This window comes from Mesoplodon bidens (assembly GCF_964165515.1).
Source record: "Mesoplodon bidens genome assembly, chromosome: 5".
NCBI lineage: Eukaryota > Metazoa > Chordata > Mammalia > Artiodactyla > Ziphiidae > Mesoplodon > Mesoplodon bidens.
The window spans coordinates 130,704,541-130,727,129 of NC_138161.1; the positions used below are offsets into that span (position 1 = coordinate 130,704,541).

At 40.1% G+C, this 22,589-nt stretch overlaps 2 protein-coding genes across 6 annotated transcripts in view; one reads left to right on the forward strand and one right to left on the reverse strand.

The window, feature by feature from the left end:
• Positions 1 to 1,976: 1,976 nt before the first annotated feature.
• On the forward strand, positions 1,977 to 8,596 carry PFN2 (profilin 2). Of its 2 annotated transcripts, none has more exons than XM_081235073.1 (3): positions 1,977 to 2,200; positions 4,363 to 4,555; positions 6,915 to 7,230. In XM_081235073.1, exons 1-3 carry the CDS (start codon positions 2,069 to 2,071, stop codon positions 7,010 to 7,012), a joined length of 423 nt encoding a protein of 140 aa, XP_081091199.1. In that variant the 5' UTR covers positions 1,977 to 2,068; the 3' UTR covers positions 7,013 to 7,230. The 2 variants fall into 2 exon arrangements, with proteins under 2 accessions (XP_081091199.1, XP_081091198.1); XM_081235072.1 differs by lacking the exon at positions 6,915 to 7,230 and adding an exon at positions 7,237 to 8,596 and having other exon boundaries at positions 1,985 to 2,200.
• Positions 8,597 to 11,203: 2,607 nt separating this feature from the next.
• Positions 11,204 to 22,589, reverse strand: part of RNF13 (ring finger protein 13) — a 214,870-nt gene continuing 203,484 nt past the window's right edge. For 2 of the 4 annotated variants that reach the window (XM_081234133.1, XM_081234134.1), the window contains exons 9-10: positions 13,104 to 13,184; positions 11,208 to 12,812 (exon numbers count right to left, since the gene is read on the reverse strand). In XM_081234133.1, the coding sequence (XP_081090259.1) occupies positions 12,448 to 12,812; positions 13,104 to 13,184 (446 nt within the window). In that variant the 3' untranslated portion in view covers positions 11,208 to 12,447. Of the gene's footprint in view, positions 12,813 to 13,103; positions 13,185 to 22,589 lie in introns of all 4 variants that reach the window. The other 2 variants (XM_081234135.1, XM_081234132.1) reach the window with 2 other exon arrangements.

Below are 22,589 nucleotides of genomic sequence, written 5' to 3' on the forward strand. Positions count from 1 at the left end.
CTTTTGCTGTTTAAAGACAACAATAAAAGAATAAGAATGGAATGCATTATTTGCATCTCTTTGCTATTGAAGATAATAGTGTAAAAACTGAATCTTAAAAACTTCAGAGTAGATTAATAAGTCAATTTCAAACTATCATTATTATTTTTCTTTTTTTTTTTTTACTGTTTATTGAATTATAACGTGTACAAACAGCACAAATCAAGAAGTGTACAGCTTGATGAATTCCTACAGTGACACTTCGTGCTATCAGCACATTGTATCATTAACTTTTAAGTTGATAAACTGGTAAGAATGAAGAATTAAAACCATCAACAACTACCACAAAAAAAGCAGAGTAGTAAACAAGAACCAGTAAGTGTGACTAAACCAGGTGGCAGGCACACCTGCAAAAATGAAACACGTTTTGTCACATTTTATACCACACAGGTTTTCTGTATCATCAGAACATGAGAGAATACATTGTCTCAATCTGACAGGAGCCAGACTTGGAGTTTCTCTTACTGTGCTTTTCCTCCCTTGCCTGCGGGAGTTGTACATTTCAAAGCAAACTGCAGAAAAAAACAGAGAACTTCAGAACCAATTAGATTGCTTAGCAACGTTTTTGTCTTCTTTCCTGAGCTACTTCTGTGTAATCCTCCTGTCACAAATTGTGACCTTACACAGTAACTTTAAAGTTGAAAATCAACTTTTCAACGTTTTGAGACGCTCTCTTCCCTTGACTGACAGATCGTTTTGTTCACTTTAAAGTGTTGGACGTCTCCTAGTTCCCTGTCTAGTCATAACGCCCAGAGGTTACTAAAGAACACTCAAGATTCACAGGGACTCTACCCATGGTTTACCTTGTAAATACAAGTCATTCAGAGATCCGGGTCCTGAAATTATTCTACCCTTCGAGAGCAGAAATATTACCATGTTCATACAGTGAACTCTTAGATTTTTAAATTCTTTATATATTCAGCGACTTTTTCGACCCACCAGTAACTTTCCCAGTTCCCAACCAATAGTTTTACATAGGTTGCTATCTGTTTTGTTCGCAATTTACGAGCAATTTAGCCACACGTAAGCAACCTTAAGGAAGGGGAAGAGGGGTTCTTCCTGTCAAAGAATCCGCACAATGAGAGGCCGTGGTACCCAAATGAAACAATAATGAAAGATCGGCAAAGCTCAGCAATGTTCCTGAAAGCCACGAACGCCAGCTCTGATTTCAGGTTGCCGGAGCGCGCCCGCTCGGTAGCCTTTATGGTCAAGAGGCAGAGGGGTCCAGGGAAGAGGGTCCCACTGGGGACGCTGAAGATGAGAGTGGGCGACCCTGCTACCAGCCCGCCCCCACCACAAAGAGGAGTAAACGTTCCGTATCCCCGTCACCAGGGCAACTCTGCAATCCGACACCTAGGCGCAAGATTCCGCATCCCGAGCCACCGGACGCAGAACAGAGGCGTTTCACAGCCCGGACGCAGGGACTCCGAGGCTTCCCACAATCCGCCGTCCCTGGGGTGCTGAGTGCGACGAGGGAGACGCCCTCTCTGCAGGCCCCGGGTCCGAAACTCAGCCACCCTCAACGACCCCGCCGCTCCCGGTTCTAGCTGCCTGCACGTGGCGGCCGTGATTGCCCCGGACGGTATCCCTCCGCGCCCCTCCCGCTCAGTCTCCCCCTCCCTCGCCGGGACCCTCCGAGTCGGCGCGCCGCGGAAGGATCGCACGCACGCGCTCGCGCACGCCCCGCCGAAACGGCGGAGAGCTGAGGGAACCGCGGTCAGGAGCAGTCGCCGCTGCAGTCGCTGGCACAGCAGCTCCGCAGCCTCCCGCCGTTGGTTAGTCAGTCCCGCGGTTGCCGGCGAGAGGGCGGCCGGGCCGGGCGCGCCCCGCAGCTTGTCCCTCACCGCCGTCCCCGCGTCCTCCCCCCGCAGCTCCTCGGGGAGGGGGGCGGTCGGTGCCTGCGCAGAGCCGCCTCCTCCCCGCCCCCGCCCCGCCTCCCCCCGCGCCGCCGCCGCCCGCGACCGCCGCCGCCGCCGCCGCTGCGCCTGCTGCTCCTCGCCGTCCCCGCTGCAGTGCGAAGGGCTCGAAGATGGCCGGTTGGCAGAGCTACGTGGATAACCTGATGTGCGATGGCTGCTGCCAGGAGGCCGCCATTGTCGGCTACTGCGACGCCAAATACGTCTGGGCAGCCACAGCCGGGGGCGTCTTCCAGAGCATTACGGTGAGGACCGGCGGTGGCCCGGGGACCCGAACCCGAGCGGGGCCGGCCGTGGGGGGCGCCGCCGTCCGGGAGGGCCGCGCCGGCAGGTATGCGGGGCGGCCGGCGCCGAGGATGCGGCTGCCGGGCGGGCGGAGAGCCGGAGGCCCGGGGACGCCCCCTCTGCGGGGCTGCGCTGACTGGCGGGGGCGGCGGCCCGGCTCCCCGGCGTTCCCAGTGCCTGTCCGGGTGAGGCTGGGGGAGGGGGCACGCGCCGGCTCGGGGGTGGGGGCCTTTTTCCCCTTGTTCAGTCTTCCTGGGTCCCCTGGAAGCCCTGAGGCTCGCTTTGTACGTCCCGGGGTGGAAGCAGGGACCGGAGGGGCCGGGCCGGGGCGCGCTGGGCCCGGGCGGGGGTCCTCCGGCGGCCGGGCCACCCCTGGCTCCGGGGACAGCGCGCCGCCCGCGCCGCGGGCTGTGAGAGGCGGCGGTTGCCCGGCCCCCGGGATCCTGGCGGCGACTTGGCGGAGGTTTGCCGGTGTCCAGGCCTCCGAGGCTTGCGAGAAATGTACACCGACAACGTAGGTGGATTCGTGAATCTCGACTACAGCTCAGGCTCCATAGGATTTTTTTTTTTTTAATTCTCCAAGATGGCGAACTGCCATTGATTTCTCTCCTCCTCCTATGGGGATTCATCGATACACCGTTATCCCCAGTTACGCAACATAGCTCTAAAAAAGGGGGTGTTTAAAGGGTCTTTTAGTAATCTGCGAAGACCAAGGGGACACTTCAGTTCTCCAAGTCCCTCCCTCTTTAGTGATGGTAGTAAAGGTACTAATGCAGATTTATGCTTCACGGTGCCTGATTTTTTTGTGACTTGGTGGTTTGACTCGGTTGCCACATGTCTGGGGGATAATTGTCACTAAGCGTCCAGTGCTGCTTTATTGTTTTGCCTCTTTCTAAACAAGGCTCTTTCTAAAATTGTGACGATTATATCAAATACAGGACCATTCTCTTAATTTCTTAAGCTTCACGCCCCCTTCCTATCAAACGCCCAAATCCAGGCCCCCTGTTATGGGTGCTACTAATTATTCTTGTACTGCTTAACATGGTTTAAGATCTAGCGGTGTAGAACTCAGTCCTTGATACGAGTACTTTCAGGTTTCCTGTTACCGCAGTGGACTACAGTTCTTACAGAGAATTGACATCTGGTGATGAACTTTTTTTCTGCGGTCCTCTTGTCTTTGTGTGTGAGTTCCCGCTGTCTGGCCGGGAAGATTGCAGGAGTGTGCTTGGAAATGGCTGGGGCCTGCTATGACTCTGCAGTTCTGATGGGGGCGACGCCTTCCTTCTTATTCATGGAATGTTAGAATGCACGTTTTCTCCTTTCCGGTTCTGGTCGCTACCTCAGTTTCTTTCCCAGTCTCCCTCCATTTTCTCTGTTCTTTTACCGTTGCCTACTGCAGTGCTGCGGACAGAATCCTCTTTGCGTTTGCCCAGAAAGAAAACTGATTACTGTGGTAGGGGAAGGGAAGTTGCAGAGAAAAAGGAGTAAGCGGTTAGAATAGTAGAGAGGAGGGAACTATGAATTGGGGGATGCGCTGAAGTCTAGGGCTTGAAGTTCATATGAATACTATGGGGGATATTACAAGCTGTTTGAAGCGAGGAGAAGTGAACAGGTCTGCCAAGCATGGGCGTTATTTTAGGAGACTTTCAAACAACTTTAAGTTTGATGCTACATGACTGTAAAGTGACTGATTGTGATAGATAAGCTTTTGTTGAAAGTTTTTAGGAGACTCTTTACCATTACGTAAGTACTTCAGGTACCACCTGACTTGAAACAGTTTATAAATAACTCAAGTTTGCAGTTTATCTAGTGTCAACTAGCAACTAGAGATTCTTTGCGTAGACTGGTCTTCGTTACCAGACTACACTCTTAACTGTGAAATCTAATTAACTGGCTGACATAAAACATGTCAGCATGTAGGATTAAGTAATTTTTTAGAAAAGACTGAAACTTGATTTTACGTTGCTGAAACGTGGATGTCTTGTAGTGGTAGTACAAACTTGGCAGTCTTTGCCGTTATACCAACGCAAGGAATTAACTACAACTTTTTTCTTTTCTCTCTTTTTCTTTTCCTTTTTTTTTTTTTTGGTTGGGGGCTGGGTTGGGGGTGGCGGGGGGACAGCCAGTAGAAATAGATATGATTGTAGGAAAAGACCGGGAAGGTTTCTTTACCAATGGTTTGACTCTTGGCGCAAAGAAGTGCTCAGTGATCAGAGATAGCCTATACGTGGATGGTGACTGCACAATGGACATCCGGACAAAGAGTCAAGGTGGGGAGCCAACATACAACGTTGCCGTCGGCAGAGCTGGTAGAGGTAAGCAAGGCACCCTTTTGGTTGAAAGTTGCATGCCACGTTACAAGTGATTAAGCAGCCTCTTTAACATTTTGAATAAAGTGTTAAAAGAGTCCATAATGGCTCTTAAGGTGGTTTTTGTGAACTGCCCAGCACTGAAGGAGGCACTGCTGTAGATTTACTTCCTCTACAGCAGCTGCATACACAGCCTAACCTCTGAGATCCTGACTTTCTTCTCAAATAGAATATTCATATTATCTTTTCAGTTTCAACTTCAGTAAACGGAACATCTAAATTTGCCTCTTCTATATGGATAACTGAATCACTTTGCTGTACACCTGAAACTAACACAACATGGTTAATCAACTATACTACTCCAATATAAAATAAAAAGTTTAAAAAAATCAATTTGTCTCTTCAACTGTTAGTTATTCAGATTGTTAAATCATTCAAGTTGGTTACTTTAGTCCCTTTGGGTCTTTGACCTTTGGATCTCTTCCTTTCTTGCTCACATTTTAGTCATTCACTATTCAGCATAAAAAAGGAAGAGTTAATATTGGTTCATATTTCTATTAGAAACATTGCTGGGGAAGAGAGAAATAATTAGAATGAGGGTTTTGAAGTAAGTTTTCCACTTACTAAAATATTTTCAACACTAAGTGTGTCTGATTTATTCAAAAAGTAGGAAATTATATTTCATTTATATACTGGTCCAGAAATTCTGGTGTTTCCTGACTGTTGTCAACATTGCAGAAATTCTTACTGTACTAAATAAATCTCACTACTTTTTTGAAAGAAACTTTTAAAACTGAGGTTTATTATGACATCTAGTTGATTTACAGATACATTTAAATGTGTTAACCTGTGTAAATGTTTTGTAAATAAAGAGGGCTTGTGTAGCCTCAGATAGCAGACTTGGCACGTCTAATTTTAAGACCACATCTACCATGGGAAGAAACTTGAAGCTACTCTGAGCCATAATTTTCTGCAGTGGTCCTACCAACTCCCTGTGACTGTCCTAAAGGTTACTCTTGTTCTGATGTGAGTTGATGCTTATGAGTATTTCTCTATAGGAAAATTAGTTAACTGTGAAATAGGAGACAAATCTCTAAAACATTACCTGAGCTCAGATAAATATATTAAAAAGAAGCATCAACCATGTGACATAAAAACGAGAATGTTTTCATACCATACAGCACTACTGACATCTAGTGGCAGTGAATATAACATCTGACATATGTACATATGTTAGTATTTTCATGATAGACCTTTGAACTGCATCATAGAAGAACCTGTTGTTGGAAATAGTAAATCTATTTTAGGATTTTAGACTCAATTAAAAACAAAGCTAACACAGAGGATATAGTAAGCACAGGCCTTTGGTACTTTTAATTTGTCCTTTTATGAATGGCACTGAAAATGCTATTTAAAATTCGGTCTTGGTTTTCCTCTGGAAATAATAGATACATTTAGCCCCACTGGTAAGACTTAATAGTTGGTACTTAATCAAGCAGTTAAATTTGGGGAGAATTTTATAAGTAAATAATTACCTATTTTTTTTTTTTAAGTTTACTTTTTGGGGACCAGTTTAATATGTACTTGTCAGACTAGTCAGAAGTTTTTTGCCCTATATAAAAGATAAATGTCCACTAAAAGGAATGAAATAATGCCATTTTCAGCAACATGGATGGACCTAAAGATTATCATACTAAGTGAAGTAAGAGAAAGAAAAATATCATATGATATCACTTATATGTGGAATCTAAAAAATATGATATAAAGGACTTATTTACAAAACAAGCAGACTCACAGACTTAGAAAACAAACTTATGGTTACCAAAGGGGAAAGGTGGCGGAGGGAGGGATAAATTAAGAGTTTGGGATTGAGAGATACACACTACTATATAGAAAATAAATAATCAACAAGGACCTACTGTATAGCACAGGGAACTCTACTCAGTATAATAACCAAAAAGGGAAAAGAATCTGCAAAAGAATAGGTGTATGTATATGTATAACTGAATCATTTGCTCTACACCTGAAACTAAAACAACACTGTAAGTCAACTATACTCCAGTATAAAATAAAAATTAAAAAAGATAAATGATCACACTTTTTTTTCCCTAGCTAGTGTAAAGATATTTTTATAGAGCATTGCAGCTGCACTGATTGGACTTCCAAGATACAGTTAATAGTCAATGTTTTCAGCACATTATTAGTTTGAAAGTTCTCCTTTTTGGAGACCTGGCTGAGTTCAGTGCTTCGTTGTTCATGGAAAACTAACTTAATGTAACTTACTAATGGGGTTCTGTCTGCTAAAACTTATGGGACTCTCTTGATTAACACTTCTTTTGAAACACTTTTCTTCTTTCTCTTTCAGTCTTGGTCTTTGTAATGGGAAAAGAAGGGGTCCATGGAGGCGGATTGAATAAGAAGGCATACTCAATGGCAAAATACTTGAGAGACTCTGGGTTCTAGCTGCTAGGCAGACTGTTAAGTATTAGGGAAAAATTGCTCTTAAACTTTCCTAGCTGTAAGCTTGAGTCTTAATTCTGGAAATTTTATTAGCAATGCAGGGTGATGGGGTATGAACCTGTGTCTCCTTTGTATCCCTCTGTTGGTGGGGAAAGGTGTCTTTCTTTCTGCCCTCCCCCCCTTAAATAATTCTGTTCACTTTTGTTTTGTTTCCTTGTGTACTCCAGCATTGGTTATAGTCATGGGAAAGGAAGGTGTCCACGGAGGCACACTTAACAAGAAAGCATATGAACTCGCTTTATACCTGAGGAGGTCTGATGTGTAAGCAGCCTCTCCCCATCTACCTAGCAACCGTCTTCATCACCACCCCAATTATGGTCACAGTGCTACCAGACTATAGATGGTAGCTAATTTTTCTTTACCTATTTTCTAATGTCACGATTCCTGTTTGCCCAATGGATCATTTGTATGTTAACCACTGTATGTAACCAACCTTATCTGGCAACGTAATTGCAGCACAGTAATGATTTGCATGATACCTTGAAATTTGGGGGGAGGGGGCATGCCAAGTTGGGCATCACTTTGTCTTAGCAATTAATGGGATATTGATTACTAAAATAAGTTAATATTAAGCAAGGTGCCGGTTGTACAATCTCTAATTTGATCAGTGTCTTTCAGCACTTTGAGCATTTACTTAGCTCATTTAGTCTTCCTTTTGTAGCGCATGGTTGGGAGGAAAAAGTGCATGCGTCTTTCCTTCACTCCTCTCTGCCCACCCCCTCCCTTCGCACATAGGTATTTGGTTTGCTTCCATCTTCTTTCATGCAGTGCCTGGTTTATTTAACCAATTAATATTCCTTTTGTTGATGAGCTATTGAGAGCTGCAGTAGTTTGCTTTTAGTATTGCTGTTGCACTTGAGTAAAGACAAATCTCTTTTCATAGTGTCTACAGGACATAATGACAAGTGCAACTGCAAAACAAGAGCAAAGGCACTCCCTCCCATGACCTTACAGTAACCATACTGATTGAATCCCCAGGGACATTCCACCATTGCAATAGCTCACACTTTTGTTCCTGTCTTTTTCTTTGCACACCAACTCTACTCTTTAGTAAAGTTGTAAAAGGCTGCCATTATGGACATTGGGTCCCAACATAACCATCTGGAGTGTGTCCGGTTTGTTCTTCATAGGACCAATTTTTATTTGCAGCTTGAGTTTTTATATGAAGTTGCATTATTGTGGACTTGGCTGTCTTGTGATGAATTTTTTTCATATGTATTCTGTGCCATACTATTGTTAAAATGAACTGTTGCTATTGTGAGATGGATTTTAACGGACCTCTTAAAGGTTTCTTTCGAATGGCACTACTTTAGGGACATTCTAGTATTTGCTTCTATTGTTTGGGCCTTGTGGATAATGTACAGATTTAAAAACAAATCTTGTTGCTGATTTGTCCATTTCTTTCCCTGCACTTTGTTACATCTGGGATACAGTCTAACTCATCTGATTTAATATGCATTTAAAAAAATGCCATAACTATTAAACACCTTGTTTACAGACAGATGAAATAAATTTATTCCAACCAAATATTCTAGACTCCTGTTGTTTATATAAATTGTTAGCTTACAGTTACAGTTGATTTTTGATGCAATGGGAATATACTCTGCTACAAGCATAAAATTAAAAACAAAATTCAGCTGATGGCCTACTCCATTTCCTTTAGTATTTATCATAAAATGAGTGCCTGGGAATTTATTTTCAATAGGCTTTGCTTTATTAAAAATGGCTTGTAGTCATTTCAGGCTCATTTTCATTCAGGCTTATGAGGCAAAAATTGACTTATCTACTAGGAATTAAATATTTTTGTCTTGTTGCTGGTCTCTTGATGTGAAAGCTGGTGAGCAGTAAGGGGCCCAATACCAAGAAGGGTTTCTGCATTGTGGATTCTTCTGTGTTGAACTGTCATATGACTTCTTTCAATTTGGAGGCTATGTTGGCAGGCTCAAGTCAGCCAGCTGGGACTCTCACATAAGGGAAGACATTCCTTAAAAAGCATAAAAGATAATTGGGATGTCTTGCCGTTTCTGGCTTTGGAGTGACATGTTAACTATGACTAGGTAATAGTTTAATCCCAGATGTTGTAAGGTCCCTGAGATGTACTGAAGTTTAGTAAATATGTTTAATACTATTCAGATAAATGATTATCACGAACTGTCAAGCGGAAGCTCCAAGTTCAAAAGTTGGTGGGTCCAAGCAAAACTGGGGAGCTGGTTATAATGCAGATTCTGGGCTCTGGATTTCTACCCTGGAGATGAAGATTCCAGAAGTCCCTTTAGAAACAATCAGTAGGTAAGTCTTGATTCATTTTAAGTGAACTGTATGCTACCCCTTTGAGAAAGGGTGGGTTAGGGAATGGGAGTTACTCTCTGCCTTACTTAAAATATACTGTGTTGCATAATTAATGTTTGTTTCTTTGACAGTGTGTCAATTCTGGATTTGATTGTCCATACAGGGATGTAAAGATATGGAGGATATGGATTCGGGGCTACTTTGATAGCTGGGCGTACCTTAGAATTGTAAAACAACAATAAAACTTCCTGACCTGTTGTAAGATCCTTGTTAGGAACAGGAGGTGGGTCAAATGAAAATCTGGTGGTTGGGTCGTGATGATTTATGATTTTATGGTAATATATACATTTATACTTTAGTTGTAAAGAACCGTTAGGGTAACTAATTAGAAAGCAGTGACCACACTTGTGAAACCCTTACTGAATGAACCTGTAATAAGTAGGTGAGGGGACTGTGTGTATGCTGGAGGTGTGGGTAGAAGATGGTAGAGGGCAACTGTATCATTAAAATAATGAATGAAACTAGTCATTGGCCCCCTTACCACAATTTCACTCGAAGGACACTTATGAAAATATATACATGCGTCTTTGCTTTGTGTACTTAGTTCTAGGAATTTAACCTAAGGAAGTGGAGCTATATAAATTCGTATAGCAGAATGTCACTACCACAGCATTACTTAGAATAACTAAACTTGGAAAACTACAAGATTTAACTTGCAGGGTTATGGGTCGAATAAATGACTGTATGTCCAAAAGATAAAATAGTCATTGAAGAATTACGTAAGAAAATGCTCACCAATGAATTTTATATAATAGGATAAATATATGCAGTATATAATGTATTTTACATATGCATTTCTGAAGGCAAAATATAAATTTTTCTCTCAGGTAAGTTTCCAGGTGACTATACTTCTAAAATCAGAAAATTTTTAAATTAGGAATATATTTTTTAATAGAAGTGGGATTTTGATTTTATTCAGTGTCTTATTAAAAAAGCTGTATAGTTATACCATAGAGAAATTATAAGAGATTTCAAATGACTATTAAGAGAACTAGTAACAGTCCTAGACAGTGCTGTTAAGTATATATATTTTTAACAACTAAGAGTTTGGAGTTTCAAAAAAAATTTTATTTTTGCCTCAGAAAAACTCGTAACTTAAATTTGAAGGAACCAAGTCCTTGATTTGAACTGTGGATTAAGGAGTGAGGGAATAGAACATCTGATACACGTTACACTGACTTTTAACTTTTTCCCTCTTAAAAAAAATAGTATGTTATTATTATTTACTTTAATAATTATAAAAACTATTACTTATTTTATATTTATGTGCCAGGCACTGAGCTCAGTGTTTTGTCCTCACACCCTACTTTAGGATAAATGAAATTAACACAAATGACCAAACAGGTTTAGAAAAGTTAGGATCATACAAGTGTGTCAAATTCCATAGCTTTGGCTTAACTACCATAGTAAACTAAAACTGTTTCTCAGACGTGTTTTTATTTCTGTGGAGCAGGGTGGGCGTGGGAGTATGATGAAGAATTCAACTTTTGATTTTCCTAAGTGGAAATAACTCATTTTTTGTTGTTGCTTATAAGAATTAAAAAAAAATTCAAAAAGTGAAATTGCCCCAAATAGTATTACATTTTAAAAAAATGTATTAAAATTTTTCTTTTTTACAACAAAAGGCTAATATAACTAGTATACTTAACTATTCGCTAATATGCTTTTGTTCACTATCAATCAGTCAATTTCCCATGTCAGTACAGATACATCTAGATGTTTACCTTTTCGAGGCTGTACAGCAGTCTACTGTAAGGGATGTATCATAATTGCAAGAAGGTACCATAATACACACTATTGTTGGAATGATTTTGGCTGCAGTTTTAACTTTTGGGGGGATTACCTAATTGCTTGTGAGCAGTTCCTTTGTAGAAAATTCTAAGGTGATGTGCATTTATCTAACCTAAATTATCTTAATCATTATACCATTAAAAAGTGCTGTGCATATAAATACGGTTAATGTAGGTAATACTATAGCAGAACAAATATTTGCCAGTTCTTAAAGTGGAAAACGTGTTTATCAACATTCAAACTCCCTTCATACAAGGCCATATAAAAATTCTTAACATTTTGATTATACATAAGTCTATATTTTCTACATAGTTACAATAATGTATAATTTAGCTTTTCATAATACATTGTTTAAATACATCATTAGTTCTGTTAAACATAAGCAATATTTGCAAATCCAATACTTGAACAATTTCCTCTGTACATAGTTTAGCAGGGCTAATTAGCATAAGATGCTCTTTATTAAGAGGTATATGATCTGAGTCTTAACAGTTACTGAAGTCTGGTATTTTTATACAGCATTTTCTTTTTCCTTTGATCACAACAACACAAAATCCTTAAGGATACTGAAATTCAGTAAGTAAAGTCCAGAGACATGAGCCAGTAAGTCAAGTTCATACATAACACTATAGTATTAAAAACCTTAAAAAAAAAAAAAACCTTTTGCAATCTGCCCTAGTATAGACTGTTCCTATCAGGATAAGACTACTTGGCAATAGAAAGGAAAAAGACAGCTTTGAGTCTCTGTGGTGCTGATAGGAAGAAAAATGCTAACAACTTAACTTGTCGCCTCTCACTAATGATGGCAGAAATACCAGAACAAGCATATTCCAGCTCAACAACTCTAGGTAACTTTATGGAGATGGGAGTCGGCTTAGCTCATGCTTAGGTGGCCACAGCACTGACCTTGTGTGTAAAAACATGAAACATTTGCATACTGTGATCTAGGTTTTAATTGTAAGCTATAGTGAGGATTTTTTTTTAATGTTTTGGCTATATTTCATTCCAAAAGAGCTGATTTGATGCTTGAGTTACAGCACCAGTCTATATTAGTTATTAGTGAAACGAAGTACACTCCTGCAGATAAATACCAGATCAAAAAAACTTGTTTCGGTAATCTGATTAACCTGTAGAATACTAAAAAATAAGTTATTTCTACAGAAATCTCTGAAGGGAGCAAAAAAACTATATCCCTAAATAAACATTTTAAAGGGAAATAACCCAATACCCTCTGAAGGTCAAACAGTGTTTGCTATGTTGTAATCCTGTTCACCATCAGGCTGCAGTTGGACCACAACACTATGTTCATTAATTTCGTTTTCTGCATCACTACTGTCAGTATCTTCATTGTCCTCTTCCTCATAGTCTGAAGATTCTGTCAGGTTCTGATGTGAGCGGGATTCCGACAAAGCCCCAAATGACTGGGTGCTGACAGAAGCCAAAGGTCTGAGTAAAGGGGTATGTTCTGACACTTCATTTTCTTCTTGACTGCTATCTGTGTCAGAGTCTGAATCGCCTTGAGAAGGAACAACTTTTTGCTTGCAGACTGGACAGGTTTTTTTGGTTTTAGTTAGCCAAGGATCTACACACTTGCAATGGTAAGCTGTTGAAGCAAAATATACATCTTTTAGGTAGTATACTGTAGTTGAGAACATTATTTTTAATGTTTATTCATGTTCTGATCTATATGTATCATATAGGAACAAGAGAAGAAAAGCTTGTAAATTTTTATAAACACAGCTCCATCCCTTAATGAGATCACTGATTAGTACAGGGCCTGGCTTATGGTGTGCTAATAACTATCTTCTGTCTCTCTAATACTGAACCTAAGTATAAATTACTCTATACAGAAATTCAAATACAGAAATTCAAAGCAGTATGTAATTATTCATACCATGGGAACACGGAAGGATTCTGAGCTTGTCTCCATCTTCATATTCATCCAAACAAATGGCACATACATCATACTCATCTCCTATGACAGAAAATTGTAAAACTACTTAAAACATGTAGAAGAGTATTCTTAACTTTTCACACTTTCCAAGTTCTCCCTCAGTTATTTTAAATGCCGTCTGATTTATCTTTTAAATGATACCTCTTGGTTTTCTGCCAGATCAGGGAGCTGCTTCAAGTTCAAGTTCAGGAACCTGAAGTTTTAAATTAAATAATTAACCTTTTACCTACAATAAGAAATTTAAAATGGATGTCAAATTTGTTTCCCCTGATTACCTCTGCAAAAGATTTTAATGTAATAATTCATTACTGTTTTACATAACTATTCAAATGCTAGTTTTGAAATATTTTATGCCAAAGATGACAAAATTTCACTATTTAGATATCTTAAGGTCTCTGAGTCGTTTAAGTAAAAATGGAAACATGTTAGAACATACTGAAAATTTAAAAAATATATTAGTGAATAAAAACATTTAGAATGAGATATACTGAGCTTCAGATCTCTTCCAACATTTATGAGTTTTGTGGTGCTTGGCAAGTTACTTAGCCTCTAACATACAGTTGTTTTTTCGGTAGAAAGATTCCATCTACCTTGCAGAATCGTGAGGATAAAATGAGATAAAGGGCCAAGCACAGAGGTATTCACTAAATGGTGTTTGTTGTTATTATTATTATTTTTTTTTGCGGTACGCGGGCCTCTCACTGTTGTGGCCTCTCCCGTTGCGGAGCACAGGCCCCGGACGCGCACGCTCAGCGGCCATGGCTCACGGGCCCAGCCGCTCCGCGGCATGTGGGATCCTCCCGGACCGGGGCACAAACCCGGGTCCCCTGCATCGGCAGGTGGACTCCCAAGCACTGCACCACCAGGGAAACCCTGGTGTTTGTTATTAATATCACTGCCTTTTAAATTCCTTATTGTTGAGCTGATCACCTTTATAAACAAAAGACAGTTAAAGTCATTGCCTATCCCACACTCAGGGCAACCACATTGGGAGGCTTGTCAGAAATAAAGCCATTGTCTGGATAGATAGGCTGGGTGAACATAACGCAAAAAAAGAAAAGAAAAGGGACTTCCATGGTGGTGCAGTGGTTAAGAATGTGCCTGCCAATGCAGGGGACACGGGTTCCAGCCCTGGTTCAGGAAGATCCCACATGCCGCGGAGCAACTAAGCCCATGCGCCACAACTACTGAGCCTGCGCTCTAGATCCTGCGAGCCACAACTACTGAGCCCATGTGCCACAGCTACTGAAGCCTGTGCGCTTAGAGCCCGTGCTCTGCAACAAGAGAAGCCACCGCAAGGAGAAGCCTGCACAGCCGCTCGCCGCACCTAGAGAAAGCCCGCGCACAGCAACGAAGACCCAATGCAGCCAAAAATAAATAAAATAAAATTTTTAAAAAGAAAAGAATAATAGTTATAATTGAAACAATCCCTTTAACATCCATAGTCATTTAAAATAGCACATTCAGGAGAAGTCCTAAATAGAAAGCTTTAATGAAGATTACTAATTTTTGTTCAGTATCTTGAATTTGGTTACTGTAGTATCAAATACATTCCATAACAAATGCAGGGTTCTCTTAGAACCTCCCGTGTGGGATTTGGTGAGACATTATACCCATCTCAAACTATTAAAATACTAAAGGACTCCAACATATCTATAATTATCTGTAATTACACAGTTGATCCATTTGCCTGGGCTTTGAGGGCAGTTTTAATATATTAAGCAATTCAATCATGTTGATTTCTCACACAAATCAAACTTTCAGTCTCAGACTTTGTGAAAATGCCCATTCAAAACAGATTCCGTTAAAGTAACTGATCAGGACCAAACTGGTCCAAAGCTGTGCCACAGCTCTAAGCCTCATTTTATTAAGGTAGGGAGGTTATCCTGCATTATCCAAGTGGGCCCAGTGTAACCACAAGGTCCTTAAAACTGTGAGGAGGAGGCAGAAAAGTTCAGTCAGAGGGAGATGTGGAAGGTGTCAGGAAGATACAGTGTTACTGGCTTTGAAGACAGAAGCCAGGAGTCACAAGCCAAGGAACATGGTGGCCTCTAGAAGCTGGAAAAGGCAAAGAAATGGATTCTTTCCCCTAGAGCCTCCAGAAAAAATGTTTTGATTTTAGCTCAGTGAGACCTGTCGGACTTCTAACCTACAGAACTGTAAGATAATAAACTTGTGTTGTTTTAAGCTGCTAAGTTTGTGGTAATTTGTCACCACAGCAATAGGAAATGAATACAAGTAGTATTTGGGTTAGCCTACACACATGGAATTGATGCTTTACTATCAATCCTTTGAATTGTTTCAAGTGATAGATTTATATTGATCTCCCGTATTTTCTAGCCACAGCACGCACTTTGAAGATTCAAAGGTGTGATCTGTGATCATGGACCAGACTGGAGCCTAGTGCTGTATAGAGAATTAACCCCCATGGCCTTGGACTTGTGATGAAATGGTAAAGCATATGTTAGAATGCCTCATCATTTTAGTTATTAGCTATGTAACCTTGTGCAAGACACCACCTTTATGTTTCAGTATTCTCAAAGGCAAAACAAAAATATTAACATATCTGTGTTTTAGGAATGTTGTTTAGGATTAAAAGAGAATCAAGTAGATACTTTACATAGTGTCTGGCACATACAGTACCTCTTAGCCAATCTCCACCTGATAAAACTGGCTCTGGAGGCATACTGGCTTATGAAGGCTGTAGCTCGGAGGCTGCTCTCTAATACCTCATGTGCTTGTTAGTGGCAGAGATCTAGTGGAAATGGTCAGTGAACCTGTTGGCTGCGCTTAGGGTAATTAAGTAATTTAAGTATTCAGCAGCCCTTGAACCGTGAGTGTGTAAAAGACTTTCGCTTTTATTTGAAAGGTTGGCAGACACTTAATAAAGCTAGTTCCCCCAACCCCTCTCCAGCCAAAAATGTGATTAAAGGAGGTATGGGTGAGAAATCTAAAAGACTAGACAAACTTCTGTATCAATAAAAAGCAAGAATGAAAGCAGAATCAAATTTTTGTCCCATTTAAAAATACACAAAACTCAAAATGGTAGAAAGTGCATCATGTAACATGACAACTTGGAAATCCAGTCAATAGATTCATATTCAAGACAATGGCCCAACATCAAACAATTGTTAAGTGGTTTTATATTTAAGTTAAAAACAAATATAAGGCATTTATATCTCTTTAAAAATAATTTTCAAATTCAGATTTTTTAAATTAACCAATTTGTCCAGTGGTTCTGGTATCATAAGATAAAGCAGCTATAACAAGTGCTAACAGATGTTAGTTTTGTTACTATCAGCACCATGCTAGAAAGTTCTGTTGCTTATTATAAACCACTGGTTCTCAAATGGGGAGGATTTTGCCCCCCAGGGACATTTGGTGATATCTGGAGACATTTTTGGTTTCACAACTGGGAGTTGGTACTGCTGGCATCTAGTAAGCCAGGGATGCTATTAACTATCCTATAATGCTCTAGACAGCCCCTCAAACATAGAATTTTCCCATATAAAATGCCATTAGTGATTAGCTTGAGATAACCTGATATGAAAACCCCTTCCAGGCTTTCTCAAACAAAGACTTAGCTAATTCACTAGTGGACAGATGTTCAGAAGCTGCGGGAAGGGTGAGATTCATGTCTGTTACGTGCAACAATATGGAAATGCTTCTATCTGGAATGTTACTCATATTCATTGTTATTTGAATACTATTTCAGAAAACTTTCATCAAGACACTTAAGTCTCATCAATCTAGGAATGTTCTAGTATGTACGTGGACAGAACTCTGATATTCCCCTGTAAACCTGCTCCTGCCTAGTTTTTCCCCCAAACCTTGGGTCATCAGATACAGCAGAGGCACTGACCCATCAAAATAGGAAGCACTCAAGACTTAGGGCAGCCACTGCAGTAGCATGAACTGACTATCAGGCCTGGGCATGTCCCTGATGCTTCTTTCCCTTAGAGCTTACATTCAGCGTCACCAAGTCCTGTAAACTTTTATCTGTAAAACATCCTCAATCTGTCCGCTTTTCTCTTGTTTCCTCAATTACGCTGGTCCAGTAGCCTGGATTACTGTTAAGAGCCTCTTCTGTTCCTACCCGTCTATTCCTGCCCCATATGGTTTTTCTCCATAGCAGCCAGGGTGATATTTTTAAAACTTCAATCACATCACATCAGTCCTACTTCAATGGTCCCCCATCTCACTTAGAATAAAATCTGAGCTCCTTGTCACGGCCTTCATATAGCTGAATATGATCTGATATACAGATCACCCATCTCGTCGCACACCACTCTTACCCCCCCTTCGCTCATGCTTCAGCCACACTGGCTTTCTTTCAGTCTTGAACAAACTAATATGAAAGTCAGGTGTGCACCTGCATTTAGCCGTGTTATGACAAAAAATTGCACATAAAAATAGGTATAGAAAGAGAAATCACTATTTCTAAAGATGACTTAAAAAAGGAACTCGACTTCAAATATGAACAAAACGAAAAGACAACTACTGAATGGGAGAAAATATGTGCAAATGTTATGAGTGATAAGGGGTTGATATCCAAAATATATAAACAGCTCATATAACTCAGCATCAAAAAAACAAACAACACGATTTAAAAAAATGGGCAGAAGACCTGAATAGACGTTTTCCCAAAGAAGACATACCGATGACCAACAGGCACATGAAAAGATGCTTGAGCAATGTCGCTACTCATCAGAGAAATGCAAATGAAAACCACAATTAGCTACCACCTCACACCTGTCAGAATGGCTCTCATCAAAAAGAACACAAATAACAAACGTTGGCGAGGATGTGGAGAAAAAACCCTCCTACACTGTTGGTGGGAATGTAAGTTGGTGCAGCCACTGTGAAAAACAGTACGGAGGTTCCTCAAAAAACTCAAAATAGAACTACCAAATGATCTAGCAGTTCCAGTCCTGGGTATATATCCAAAGAAAACAAAAACATTCACTCAAAAAGATAATATGCACCCTAATGTTCACAGCAGCATTATTTACAATAGCCAGGATATGGAAGCAACCTAACTGTTCATCAAGAGATGAATGGATTAAGAAGATGCACTACATATACACAACGGAATATTACTCAGTCATAAAGAATGAAATTTTGCCATTTGCAACAATATGGATGGACTTGGAGGATATTATACTTAGTGAACTAAGTCAGAGCAAGGCAAATACTGTGTGATACCACTTATATGTAGAATCTTAAAAAATTAAAACAAACTAATAAATATAACAAAAAAGGAAACAGACTCATGGATATAGAGAACAAACTAGTGGTTACCAGTGGGGAGAGGGAAGGAGAGAGGGGAAGCTAGGGGTAGAGGATTAAGGGGTACACACTACTAGGTATAGAATAAATAAGCTACAAGGATATATTGTACAGCACAGGGAATACAGCCAATATTTTATAGTAACTTAAATCGAGTATAACCGTTAAAAAGTGTGAGTCACCGTATTGTACACCTGAAAATTATATAATATTGTAAATCAGATATACCTCGATTAAAAAAATAAGCTAGTTTGAAATAATCTATTAATAGTGTATACAAATTGATTTAAAGCCTAATTGTTCAATTTTATAACAAACTAGTCTGCCTTAAGTCAACCAGAATAGGTTTCCTCAAAGTAAAAGAGAATGAACATTCAGGGCTAAACACATACCATTTTCATGAGAGAAAAGGACTTAATATACATTTTAAATAATGTGCCCAAGGAAGATACAGTATTGGATTCACGAGCTTCAAATCACAAACAACTGTTCTTGTAGAGAAAATGCCTTGCCACTCATTCCCTGCTTTGCCAGTAAAGAAAACAATGGCAGCTCTTTCTAGCAAATTAAAATAAATCTTATCTTTTGTTTTCCCCTCCACCATACCAGTTCCCAAGAAATCTGAACAAAAGACAACAGGATAAAATATTTTGTAAGCCAGATTTGCTTGAGAATTAGTCCTGATTATTTTTAAGCCCTGAGCAACGGAACTAATATTTACTTTTAAGGTTAAAGGCAGTTAATGCAGTAATAAAAATTAGGCATGTCTTCATAGACAGATTTAAGAAATAAAAAATTATAAAAATTAAATATTGCCCCATTTTTCTGTAATCTATAAAATGTTATATTCCTTTTTTTCAATCTCTGAAGTAAAAATCTTTCTCCTTCTATACATATTATCTTGGAAAACCTCAATGATTAAGCTATAAAAGAAAAAAGCTGGTAACTTAAAACTTCAAATATAAAACCCACTTTTTTATCATTTACATCTCAGGGATCTGGCTCCTTCACATACTAATGGGGTAGGGAAACAGCTCCCACAGAGACTACCTTAAATACTTAGTCGGGGGACTATTAAGTGAAAACGTAAGGATTTTTCATCTGCTATGAAACATGGTACGTGGTAACCAGTCCTTACGGTTATAGACTTGGAGAAATGTGTCAGCTGGTACAGGAAACTCAGGAAACCACAATTTCAACTGAAGAGCTATTTTTGAGGACCATAACGAGTGATGAAGAAATTTATAAGGAAGTTGGTGGCTTCAAAAGCAAGAAAATAACTAAAAGGCTATTACTATTTCATATGTGCTAGAAATGGCTAAGTCAGTATTTAAAACATTTAAGTGTTAATCAGCACAAACATTTCTGAACAAGTTGCACAGATGAAGATCAGTAAGACAGGAAGATTTAAGATGATCATGTTCCCACAGCACAGTGAATAAGGAAGAGTGCCAGCTAACCTTTACAGATATTTCACTTGTGCCAGGGCCTCAAGTTGCTGATTTCTGTGGGTCTGATTACAGACTATGCCTATGAAAGACTTCCAAATGCCAAATTCTTTTTGGTTTGTTGGTAAATATTTCCAAAATGTTACCAATTCCCCTAACATAAACATTAACATTTCCACTATGTTCTAAACCTGTACGAATTCTTTTAGGACTTCACAGTTTGGTGCTATGACTCGCTGGGAGTGATGCGTACCCACAGAAATATTCTACACTTCCCTTCATGTATTCACTCATAGTTGTGTCCACAGCTATGAAAAACTGCAATAATTAATTGGGAGGTTTTTTTTCTTTCTAACATCTATGCATACTTTGTCAAAACCATTAGAGTACACTAAAATGCATAACAAATATACCTCTTTCTTTTTACTTTAGATGTCAAGTCTCACGATAACCCAAATACTCTAAAACAAAAATACAAGTGGCTCAAACTTATGGTTACTGGGAAGAAATTTCAAGAGTAATATTTATAAAGTTACATACTTTTAAGCTGCTTCATTATTTTGGCAGTCTTCTACTTTTTCATCATAAAAGAAATGTTTATGGACTAAATATTGATGGCACTAATATTTTATTTATGATTGTTACTTAAGGGCTTGTTTTGTTTTGTATAATAATTGCTACCATTTGTTGAGCTGTAGCAATGTTGAACTGTGCCAGGCACTGTTACAAGCATATTTCACATATTGATTTAAGTCTCCCCACCCACCTTATGAAGTAAGTTTTTAGTCACCTTTACACGTGAAGGGGTGTATGCAGAGGTTAAGTAACTTGTACTAGGTCACACAGCCAATAAAATGGATGATCTAGAATTCCAGCCCAGGTCTGTCAGACTCTACTGCTGGTAGACCTGAACCTTTAGGAAATTAGTTTTTTCTCAAAAATGTTCTTTCTCTTTGATATAGTGAATTGAGGAGGAGAGGGTAAGTGCAGGTGGCGGCATTAGAGAAGGGGAATGGTAAGGATTAAATCTAGGAGGCAACTGATTGCATTTTGAAATGGTAGTGACTGAAGAGGAAAGACAGGTTTGGGTAGTATTTACAAGGCCAATGTTTGGAGTCAAGAGCCCTGCTACTTACCTAGCTATGCACCCTCAGGTAATTTACTTGACTTTTTTTTTTTTTTTTTTTGGTCGTGCCCCATGCATGGGATCTCAGTTCCCAAACCAGTGATCGAACCCGCACCCCCTGCATTGGAAGCGCAGAGTCTTAACCACTGGACCACCAGGGAAGTCCCTACTTGACATTCCTGAGTCTCATTTTCTTTTTCTATAAAATGGTCATGACAATACTTTTCTAATTATGCTGCTCTGAGAACTAAATGAGATCATTTATGCAAGGTGCATGGTTTGCTTTTGTACTAAATAATAGGTGTGTTATATGCTTATAAGATTTACCAATTTTTTTAGTTGGGTGCAATGTCCATTCCAATCCAATCTAATACCGATTAATTCATTTAGTATAAATTACACTGACTTCTTCAGTGAGAAGTCAGTCAGGAGACTGAAGGTACAGTTCTCTATAGAAATCACAGCTACAGGCAAATGGTAAAGGTCAAGAGTGCCACGATACAAACCAACCTAAGGATCAACTCTCTCAATCCCCTTCAGTCCATCTCAAGACTACAGTGCGGACCTTGGGCATGAAATAGTAAAATAGTTCATCTTCAAGTAACTCAGGAATACAGCGACCTCACAGGAGCCATAGCCGTTAACAGTAACTTCTACCCGACTTGGAACCTCATTTTACTGCTTTGTGGCCATTATAAAAAGTATTCCTTTAGAGGAACTGAGGATATTCCCTTTTCTGATTTGCTTTTTAAGAGTAAATTCAGAACATTTTCCCTTGAAATAGTTCAACAAAGAACAAATATCAGCTACCACTGGTTGGACTGAACTCTGGTTATAGCTTCTTAGTGTATGAGGAGATGGACTATGTCTTTTACTCACCATTATGTCCCTAGTATTTAATACTGTGCCCAGTATAGAGTAGGCTCCCAATAAATATAAGCAGAATAACCAACGCCGCAAAGCATCTGTTCTTTTCCTGATGGAGAGTTAACGAGCATCTACCTCTCACATGGAACCTGCCGCATGGACTCCCCCTGCTTCGCTGTCAACCCGTAGTCTGCTCTCCATTCACCAGCGTGAGGGGTCCGTTTCCACAGTGATCTCAGCATGTCATTCTTCTGCACAAAACCCATCCAAGTTTTACCGTGACACGATAAAATCACAAGTCCTTACCACGGCACGATCTAGCCCCCCACGTGTCTCTCTGATCTCATCTCTAACAACTCTCCCTCTAGACCACTACGTATGTTCTAGTTACCTGCTCTTTTTACTGTTCCCTGAATAAATCAAACTCACTGTTGCCTTCAGGCCTCCGTACTTGCGGTTCCCTCCTCTGCCTGCAGCGTTCTCCCCTCCCCCTTCCCCCCCCCCGCCCGCCGCTGTTTAGTGTCTCACTTCATTTGGATCTCTGTTCAGAGTGTCCTTCTCAGAGAGGTCTTCGTCCCGGTCTTACCTAAAACATTGTCCTGCCCCTCCCCTGCCACTCATCATTTGTTTTCCTCGTTGTACTTATTGCTGTGTGACGTTACTGCTTTCCTTGTCTGTCTGCTCCACAAAGGCACG